Source organism: Chrysochloris asiatica, unplaced genomic scaffold (assembly GCF_000296735.1).
Source record: "Chrysochloris asiatica unplaced genomic scaffold, ChrAsi1.0 scaffold00188, whole genome shotgun sequence".
Classification (NCBI taxonomy): Eukaryota; Metazoa; Chordata; class Mammalia; order Afrosoricida; family Chrysochloridae; genus Chrysochloris; species Chrysochloris asiatica.
In genome coordinates, this window is record NW_006408706.1 from 4,004,551 (window position 1) to 4,016,030 (window position 11,480).

At 35.9% G+C, this 11,480-nt stretch overlaps 1 protein-coding gene across 1 annotated transcript in view; it reads right to left on the reverse strand.

The window, feature by feature from the left end:
- Positions 1-560: 560 nt before the first annotated feature.
- Positions 561-11,480, reverse strand: part of ARSJ (arylsulfatase family, member J) — a 162,330-nt gene continuing 151,410 nt past the window's right edge. The window contains exon 2 of the mRNA XM_006872250.1: positions 561-2,275. Within this exon, the coding sequence (XP_006872312.1) occupies positions 874-2,275 (1,402 nt within the window). The 3' untranslated portion in view covers positions 561-873. The remainder of the gene's footprint in view (positions 2,276-11,480) is intronic.

Genomic DNA, 11,480 nt, shown 5'->3' on the forward strand with positions numbered 1-11,480 from the left:
AACTTTTTCAGAATAATTTTCTGTTTATAGTGTATGACTTCACATGTTACTATAGTAAGTTACAGCTTTACAGTGTTTGGTAATCTTGAGGACATGAAATAAAATTCTAATGATATGCAGAAAACAGGAATAAAATAACAAAAGTCATTTATATAACTTTTATAACAAAATAATCTTTTTTTTCTGTATAAATAAATTATGTATTCTAAGATGAAATATCACAAAGTGTTTAGAAAATAATTACATTCATTTTTTGGCAGTGTGCTCAAACAATCTTATTTGCCATTTTCTCATGCATGAAAAAATGAAGTGCAAGCTGCTCACATGTGAAAAAATCAGCTTATTTTCACAGGAAAAAAAATGATACATTAAATAGAATTAATTTAAGAATTTTTTTATCAAATGATAGTTACAAAAATTCACTAAGAAAATTACATATTTTCAAGGCCTTTGAGGTGATATAACCTTTACCACACTTCATCAAAGGTAGTTTTTTAATCACGCTACCCTGCAATTTTCAGCAAATTGGCTAGTTCATCCATTGTAGACACTGGTCCTCTCATAATTTAAAGCATTGTGCTTGGTTAATTCACTAAGGCACAGCAGTTGAACTCATTACTGAGCACCTTTTGAAAAGGGAGAAGAAAACTAAACCATCCTCCTCCAAGTGTGACTCACACGAGTAGCACTCTTGACATGGAACAGAACAGTTGTCCATGTAGGCATCCAGGCCACAGAAGTCTCTGATGGGGCACAATATGAAAACATGTCTGCTGCTATGGCAGTATATTATTGAGCTAAACTTGGCTGGCTTGCTTAGAAAATAGATGAAAGGCTAAGAATTAAGTTTAACCCAGCAGGAAAAGTTTGTACTTATCCATGAGTAGTACCTGAATGGCAATTTGGAAATGAGCCCGCTTTCTGCTGGTTCTTCTTTTTTGTCTTACTTTTCTTTTGCTTTCTTGAAGCCTTAGTTTTGTTTGTCTTCTTTTTCTTGTTCTCCTCTTTGTACCAGGGTCCCCAGACACCTCCGTTGAGCCGGGGGTTACTTCTGGGATCTTTAGGGGGGTACCTGACGGGCACTGCAGTTTTGTTGAACTGTGAGAGCCTTCGTAGAAGCTGTTTCACAATTCCAGGATACCGATTAGATAGGTCCACTCTCTCATATGGATCAGCTGTGATGTTGAAAAGCCATATACTTTTACCAGTTGACAATGTAATACGCTCATTGTGCCACCGAGTCGGTCCCAGGTTGCTGAAAGACTGAGGGGGAACCCAGTCACTATATCCAGGATTGCCTGTCAGCAGTTTCCAGTGCCGAACTCTGATGGCCGATTGGATCGCAGTGTTCCAGATCCCATAACCTGCAGCCCATGAGCCATTTTTCGCCTTGGTGTATATTGGGTCAATGTTGTGCAAAATATCCACTCGAGGTGAACGGAGACCTTCACTTAGGGTCTCCCAGATGTCGTAGCCATCCAGTTGAATGTCCTCATCAATCTGTCCTTCAGCCAGTGTAATCAGAGTAGGATACCAGTCTGTGATGTGCAGAAGTTCCTTACATACTGTTCCCTTGTTTTTCAGAAGTGGGCTATGCACGAAGCCAACAGCCCGGATACCCCCTTCCCAATATGTTCCTTTGCTACCTCTGAGAGGCCAGTTACTTCCTCCTGCTGTAGGCTGGCCACCATTATCTGATGAGTAAATAATAATACTGTTGTTGTAGAAACCATATGTTTTCAGAGCCAGGGTCACATTGTTGATTGCTTCATCTAAGCAGGCAAGCATGGCAGCATACCTGCGCCTGTTTATGTTGATAATGGATCTATAGTGTTCAAAATACCTTCCAGGGGCTTGCAGTGGTGAATGAACAGCTTGGTAGGCAATATATAAAAATATAGGCTTTCTGGGATTATGGGAAGCTATTATTTGCTGTACTCTTTGAGTGTACATCTGTGTGGAGTATATGCCATTATCATAGTCCCAAGCAGCATTGTCATTTTCATACAAATCATAACCACACATTCCTGGACTATCACATTTGTAGTGAGTATAGTAATCACCACTTCCCAAGAGGGAACCAAAAAAGGTATCAAACCCTCTCTTGGTGGGCATGCACTCTTTTCTGTAAAAACCTAAGTGCCACTTTCCAACCATGTGTGTTGAATATCCAGCCTCCTTTAGCTTCTGAGGTAGGGTTGCATTGTCCAGAGGTAAACAGTTGGGCTGGGTAGGTCTTATGATAGAATGTTGAAGTCCGGTGTGTATCTGATACCTTAACAAAAGAGCAGAAGTTTTGTCAATATATGATAAAAAGAGATATACTCTACACAAACTAAACTGATTCCTACCTTAAATGTTTCTATGAAGAGAAACTTTACCCAAATAGTATATGACCAATTATTTCTGCTGTCAACTCAGTCTTACTCTACTTAACTTCTTTTTTGAATATATGAAATATATTTGAATCTAAATTAGTACTTTTGAAACTAAATTTCACTACTTATCTCAAAGTGTTTTTGAAATTTTTATTTAAATAAACTTTAAGTTTTTAAATATGTACATAGGAAATTAATAAAATTAAGAAAACAACATGCAGAACCAAAGTATGATTATTACTATTTTCTTAGCCTGAGCATCTCATGTTAACTCCTAAATCACTTCCTGAGATCATTTATTTCAAACTAATTTTGCAGTACAGATAGTTGACTGAAAATATACACAAGTACTGAAAATATACACAAAAATGTACAAAAATCTTCTGACAGTATTTTATACTTAGTCCCCAAATTGTTAGATCTCTGTAAAGAGCAAGGCTATGTTCGGAGTTCACAATATGTGTTGTTAAAAAAACATTTTTAGATAAAATGTTTTAGCTAGTGTGAACAATTATATTTTCCTAAAGATTATCAGTTACTTTGGAGTCCTGGTATAGTGATGTAGCATAAGCACTAGATTAAGAACTACAAAGTTGGTTCAATCCCACCAACTGCTCCTTGGAAACCCTATACAGACTCACTATAAGTCAGAACTGACTCCACAGCACTTACCAACAACAACAGAAGATATCAAGGGCATAAGTCCTCATATATGTTTCCCACAGTTTCTCCCTCTTTTTTATTACAATTGATTATTAATACACTCTAAATAACTGTAGCAACACTTTCCACATATTATACTAAAGTGACTGTTAATTTTTGACATTATTCTTATTACAATGATATTTCTGCCAACAGCTATTGTCACATAAGTGTATGAATTTTCAAACTGGATCAAGATATGCCTATTAGTTCTTGACATTTTAAAAGCAACTGATTCTATACTTACAAGAAAATAGACATTTTAAGAAAATTAATGTTGCAGAGAGTGTTCGGGTAGGTATGTAAGTATTTTTGGAAGTTATAAAGAGAAATAGTGGAGTCTTGGTGGGGCATTGCAAGATGATGCATTGCAAGGTCGGTGGTTCAAACCCACCAGCTGCTCCTCAGAAATCCTGAACAGAGTTGCTGTGAACTGGAACCAATTTGATGGCACTTAACAACAACAACAAATTGAGATCAAAACCAAAACTTTTCCCAAATTGATTTTACTGAAAAGGGCAGCATGCCATGCATGTCTTTGGTAAATAATTTATTTTTAAATGTCCATATGAAAGTATAATACAACTGTGAGTTCTTTGGAAGTGCCAGTTGAGAAAGACACTGATGATTTTATGGATTGAACTGTCTGCCCAACAAATAAGTGTTGTAAATCCTAACCTTTATGTCTGTGGTTATAATCTCATTCCCAAATGGGTCACTTTTGACATGTTCATGAAGTAAGATTATTGTAGAGTGTGTCTTGTGTCAGTCTCTAACAAGATATTAAATGAGCAGGCCAAGTACAAGCCGAGAGAGGAAAAGATAGTTGCCAAGCCACCTGGAGATCGCCAAAGAACGAGGAATCAGAAGCTGAAGTGAAAAGGATCTTCCCTCAGAACCATTGAGCTAATGCACTGAAATCAGACTTCTAGGCTCCCACACTGTGAGAAAATAAATTCCTATTTGTTAAAGTCATCCACTTGGATTTCTGTTATAGCTGTACTGTGTAAGTAAGACAGGTGGTTTTGTAGGAACTGAAGTGGTTAGTGCGATGGATTAATGTGCTTGGCTGAAAGGTTAGAACTTTAACTCTACCCAGAGAAGCCTCAAAAGAAAGGGCTGGCAATCTACCATTAAAAACCATATGGACGCCCCCCATCCAAAAAAAAAGCTAAAGAGGATAGAGAGAAACACTGTTAACTGATGATATATGGAGGGGATAATAATCAATGTAATGAAACAAGCTATATGAATGGTTGAATGTGAAGCTGATGATGTGCCCTGTAAACTTTCACTCAATCCAAAATAAAAACATTTAATTAAAAAAAAAACATATGGAACTTTATCCTACTCTGATATATACCAGATCACCATGAGTAAGAAGCGGTATCTGGTCACTAATACCAGTCAACATTCATAGAACTCTGTCTACTCTTCTGATAATTTAACTATCAAGGTTACACAATCATTACAGTTGTGCCCATTTTAAATGTACTATATTTCCAAAGAATAAGCATTTCATTAAGATTATCAGGTCACATTCAGAAGGTATTGTTACTATCACAGATAATTTTTTTTCCACTTCAGGATTCCAAGACATTCACTTGTGGAACAACTAATTTTGCATAAGGACATCTCTAATAATGCAAACGATAAAGACATTTTTAAAAAAGGAGAAATCTGTATGAGTAGGAATTTTGGAAAGGACTCATGCCATGGGTTATTAACGAAATAATTATCTCATGCAGGATATATACTTGTCCAAAATATCTACTATACAAATTCAAGTCTTTCTAACTGAATTGGTCCCTTTTCATCTAGTGCTAAAGACTAAAGAAACGAAGGATTTTAATAAAACCCGTTAAATATAGGAGCTCTCGGAAACCCTGTACAGGGTCGCTATGGGTCGGAACCGACTTTAAGGCACTTAACAACAACAACAACAACATGTAGAAAAAGAAGAGAAGTAAAGAAATTTGCTGCTTTTAGTAGATGGTATAGTGTTAGCAGGAAAATATGACCCTTCAGAACTATGAGTATTAATTAACTACAATTTCTGACTCTGTAGAATGTAAAATGTTTCAAACTAGACATTTTAGGATCCGCAATATAAAGGCTTGCGAGCAGCAGAGGAGAGATGAGAAAATGTCAGGAAACCTGCTTAAATGAGTTCCAACCTCTGTGAATGGGCGGATTTTGTGGCATGAACTAGGGGATAGGTTTGGAGTCAGACAGACCTGGTTTGAATTTGGCTCCACTGCTTACTAGCTGTGCGACTTTGGACAGTATTTAACCCTCTTGATCCTCAGTTTCCTCATCTGTAAAATAGGCATAATAATACACATTTGGTTTCATAAGCATTTAAAGAGAGTATAGAGCCTAGTTAGGCAAGAACACTTATAAAATGATAGTGTATACTGTTACTATCCCAGAGTAATGAATCATGTCTGCCTAACAAATTTATATAAGGTTTTATAATTTATTAAAAATCTTTTAATATGCTTTAGTATAATTAATTCTCATCACAACAGTGAGAAATAGGATTCTTTATGCTCACTTTATGGATGTGAAACTAATTCCTAAACAACAGTGATTAAAACCTGATGCTTTCCCTAACTCTTTTTAAGATTTACTATTAGTAATTTCTGAGAAACCAAAGAGCAGAGGAAAGATACCAGAGCTCTTGAGAATCTGTTCTAACTTTCAAATTAAAGAAAAAAGGGATTTGTAAGGTGAATAGTGAGGCTTATGCTGATCCCAGAAAATTTTACGAACTATTTTTAAAGTAGATGATTGAGCATTTCAAAAAGAACATATTAGGCAGGATTAAAAAGAAAATCCCTGCCAAGTTAGCTTCATTTTTTTTTTTTTCCTTTTTTTTTAAGGATCAGTAGTCAGTTTAACAGCTTAGGAAAATGTTAAAGCATTTGAAAACTTTTCCATGATTCTTAAAAAAAATCATGGAAATATGATATACGATAGTACTGTTTATTCATCATAAGAATGATAATCTTACACATCAATGGCAATTAATCACAGGAAATTTTCATTTACATTATATCTCCTCTGGGCAGTGGAGCAGGCAGGTGTGTTCCATTTACTCTTTTCATTGAACCAAAAAAAAAAGATAATGAAGCTCAGGTTTTACAGTTGTAAATCTTGTGGGATACACCAGGATACAGGTTTTTGTCATCATAGACTGTTACAACATTCACAGCTAAATTCATTTAAAGTTTGGATCAATTAATCTGCATTAATCTTACTTATTCACTAATTGATTCAGTTGAGCAATACTATCGAGTATATTGCATGCCAAGTGGAACAAGAAAAGTCTATTTTCACTCCTCAAAGATTTGAAATCCCTGAGTGGGCTGTAAAGATCCTACTAGCAATGGGGATGATCTGCAGGTCTGAGTTCTCTGAGTCCTGGATTCAGGTGAGGATGAGGGCACCATCATCAGTCACGCCTATGAGTGTTGAACAGCATTATTGGTTAATTTTTATGCTTTCCCCATCAAATATTTCAACAGATCCTTTACTATCAGAAATGCTATTGCTGGAATATAAGGAAGAATTACAGTGGAGGACTTAGGCTGGATAATGACTGATTTGGCAGCAGCAACTAGCTTAAATACCAATCAGATAACTACACAAAGTATGTTACAAAGTTTTGATTAATTACTTGAGCAGACCTGGTATAAAAAGAAGTTTCTAGAATAGCACAACAGAGCTTCCTCATTATCTTCAACACATTGATCAATATTATCCAGGTCTTGAATAAAAAAATAGAAAATATATTTGCTGTCTGGGAGGATAGATAATATTTGTGGTAGAATAAATATTCAAAGTATATAAATAGCCTAAATTGTGGATGAAACAAAGAAGATGAAATATATAACTAGTACAAGAAATAAGAAAGGGCTAAAAGATTGAGGAGATATGTAATATTTTCCAGCAACCGATCCTTCCTTTTAGTTTCCAACCTTTGCATTCCAATCACCAATAATTATAAATAGATCTTGATTGCATGTTTGATCAATTTCAGACTGAAGAAGTTAGTAGAATTCTTCAATGTCATCATCACTAGCTTTAGTGTGGTTGGTGAGTAAATTTGAATAATAGTTGTCATAACTGGTCTTCCTTGTAGGCATATGGATATTACTCTATCACAGAGAGTGTTGTACTTCAAGATAAGTCTTGAAATGTTCTTTTGGATGATGAGAGCAACACTATTCCTCTGCAATTTGTCATTACCAGCATAGTAAATCCTGTGACAGTCAGATTCAAAATGGCCAATACCAGTCCATTTCAGCTCATGAATGCATGGGATATTGATGTTTATGTGTTCCATTTAATTTTTTACAACTTCCAACTTTCCTAGGTTCATACTTTATAAATTCCATGTTCCAATTACTAATGGATATTGTAGTTGTTTTTCCTCATTTTGAGTTGTTCCCATTAGGAAATAAAGGTATAGAAATCTTTACTCCATCAGCATTATGAAGGTCAACTCAACTTTGAGGAGCCAGCACTTCCCTAGTCATATCTTAAGTATCTTCCAACCTGAGAGGCTCACTTTTCAGCAATATATCTGACAATATTCTGGTGCTATTCCTCATGGTTCTGTATTCCATATTCTGGTGCTATCTGACAATGTTCCACGCTATTCATAAAGTTTTCAGTGACTAAATATCTGAAAGTAGTCTGTCTCTCCTTCCTAGTCTGTAAGCTCAGCTGAAATCTGTCCACCATGGGTGACAATGCTGGTATTTAAAATATTGATGGCACAGCTTACAGAATCACAGCAATATGCAAGTCACCACCGTAAGACAAACTGGCAGATAGGTGGTGGAGATCTACTACCTTTTATGTTGTTGAAAAAAGGTATTTTCTGTGAATAAGTCATTACTCTTGCAAAATTTTATTATGTGATTTCCAACATCATTTCTATCACCAAGGCCATATTTTCCAACTACTGATCCCCCTTCTCCCCAACTTTTGCATTCCAATCATCAGTAATTATCACTGCAGCTTGGTTGCATATTTGATCAATTTCAGACTGAAGAAGTTGGTAGAATTCTTCAATTTCATTACCATTAGCTTTATTCATCAGAGGGTAAATATGAATACTAGTTATATTATGAGGTCTTCCTTGTAGTGATGGTAGTAGTTGTATTCCATAGAGTCAATTCCGACTTATAGCAACCTTGTATAGGGTTTCTGAGACTGTAAATCTTTATGCGCGCGGAGCTCTGGTAGTGTAATGTTTACAAATCGGGCTGCGAACCTAAGGGACAGCAGTTCTGTGGGAGAAAGATGAGGCTTTCTGCTCCCGTAAAGATTTACAGCCTTGGAAACCCTGTACAGGGTCACTATGAGTCGGAACCGACTCCACGGCGCATAACAACAACAAAGCCTCATCTTTCTCCCATGGAGCAACTGGTATTTGAACTGCTGACCTTGTAGTTAGCAGTCCAACTTGTATCTCACTATGCTACAAGGGCTCCCTAGTCTTCCTTGTAGGTGCATAGATATTATTATATCAAAGACAGCATTGTATTTGTTGGTAGATCTTAAAATGCTCTTTTTAACAGTGAATGTAATATCATTCCTTTTCAATGTGTCATTCCAAGCATAGTAAACCACATGAGTGTCCAATTCAAAATGGTCAATTTCAGTCCATTTCAGCTCACTAATGTCTTGGATGGAGCTCTTGTGTGGCACCATAGGATAAACACTCAATCTTAAGGTTGGTTTGAACTGCAACGTCGGTGACTCAATCTCACTATCCTCTCCTCGGAAACAGGCTGTTAAGAATCAGAAGCAACACATAAGCACTTAATAACAACAACAACAAAGCTTTGGATATTGATCTTTATGTGCTCCATTTCATTTTTGAGAACACAATTTTCCAAGCGCCATACTTCATACATTGCAGGTCTTTATTATTAATGGATGCTTCCAGCTGTTTCTTCTCATTGTAAATTGCAACCCACCGAAAATGAAGGGCATACAGATTTGCTCTATTAATGTCATTAAGGTCAACTCTACTTTTAGGAAGCAGCTCTTCCCCAGTCATATTTTGAGTGCCTTCTAACCTGAGGCTCTCATCTTCTTGCAGAATATCAGAAAGTGATCTGCTGCTGTTCATAAGGTTTTCAGGACTCTTGGTAAGGAATTGTAGGATCAGCACTGCACTTTAAACCACAAGGTCAGCAGTTCAAATCCACCAGCTGCTCCTGATACAACCTATAGAGGGTTGCTATGAGTTGGAACAGACTTGACATCACTTAACAACAATAGCCATTCATAAGTAGTCTACCTCTATTTCTTCCTAGTTTGCCTTAGTCTGGAAGCTTCACTGAAACTTACCTACCAGATGACGTGCTAGTATTAAAATTCCAGTGGCATAGTTTCCAACATCATAGCAACACACAAGATACCACAGTACAATAAACTGACAGACAGGTGGATTCAATCTGTATGCTGTATAAATAATCTGAGAAATTGTACTATATTAAGAAGAATTCAGTATTGTAATTGGAGGAAGACTCATAAATGATCTATGATATGTCAATGATACAACATTGCTTGCTGAAAGTGAACAGGTCTTGAAGCACTTACATCAGTATGCATTACATCCCAACATAAAGGAAAAAAAAAAAAAAATCCTCACAACTGTACCATAAGCAACATCATGAAAAAGAGAGAAAATATTAAAATTGTCAAGGATTTAATTTTGTTGGATCCACAATTAATGCCCACAGAAGCAGGGTTTAATAATTTAAAAAAGGAATTCTATTAGAGAAATCTGTGGCCAAAACCTATTTTAAAGCAAAGATATCACTTTGCTCTACAGTGTATCTGATACAGTCATGGTACACTGGACCTCTCATCTCATATTCATAGACAATGAATAGCAAAATTAAAGAACTGATGCCTTTGAATTAAGGGTCTTGGCAAAGAATATTGAATAAACCATGGACTGTCAGATGAATGAATATATTTATGTTGGAAGAAGTACAACCAAAATCCTCCTTAGAAACGAGAATGGTAAAACTTTGTCTCATGTACTTAGAACGTGTTATTACGTGGGACCAGTCCCTGTAGAAGGACATCATGTTTGGTAAGGTACTGGGACAATGAAAACGAGGAAGACCTATGATGACACAGTAACTACAACTTTGGGCTCAAACATTGTAATGATTGTGACGATGACACAGGATCAAGCAGTGTTTCACTCTGTGTTACAAAGGATTGTTGTGAGACAGAATTGACTTGACAGTACCTAAAAGCATCAATAAATTTTTATAGAAGCAAACTGCCACATTTTTCAACTGTAGATTGGCTAGTGGGATTGAAACGCCAATCTTTCAGTTAGCAGCTGAACCATTTATAAATTATATACATGTACTATTACACTAATTTATGCACATACAGAAATTAAAGCACTTAAGATAATAACAAATAAAAATAAAATTTTGATATTTTTCCTTGCATGCTAAAGAATTACCCAGTATTGCCCATCTAGTGCATCGTCTCCAATTTGGAGATCACTAGATTAGGACATGAATAATTTTAGAGAGATGAGCACTGAAAAACAGAGTTTGTGTAGAAAGCTACTGCAATAGTTCAAGATGGTAGTGGCTTGATATACCCTCTAGAGGTAGTTGATCTAGAAAGAAATGGATGGATCAAATAGATTCTTTGGATTGACAACTGATAGAACAAAATCAGTGAAGGAAGCAGGAAAAAACAGTAAAGCAAAGAGTCAAAAAATAACTCATGGGCTTGTGGCATTCATGACTTGGTAAATGAAGGATGAATCAGCTGGCATCAGTTTTTTTCCAAACTATACAATTGGCATTAATGGATAATATTATGAGGAGGCAGCTTTCAATAAAAGCAAATTAAAAAACAAAACAAAACAAAACAAAACAAACAAAAAAAACAACAGATAAATTTTTAAAAAACAAAGCAAGCAAACAAACAACAAAACCCCCAGGAAAACAAGCTGGATGATTATCTGCTAAGGACTCTGAAAAAGTGGCTTTAAAGTTGTAAAGGAAATGCTAAATGATCTCAAAGTTTCCTTTTAACTGTTCAAATCAACTTGTCAAGGACTATAGTTCAATGTTTCAATAAAAGATTTCATGTAAATTCAGAATAGCTTTACAGAACCAACTTTTTTAAGTTCTTCTGCTTGTTACATGCCATTGAGTCAGTTCCAATTCATAATGTCTTAAGTATAACAGAATAAAACACTGCCCTGTCTTGCATTATCCTCATAATTCTTGCTATTTTTGAACCAATGTTGTTTCGGCCACTGTGTCAATCCATCTCATTGAGGGTATTCCTTTTTTGCTGACCCTCTTCTTTACAAAATATGATATCTTTCTC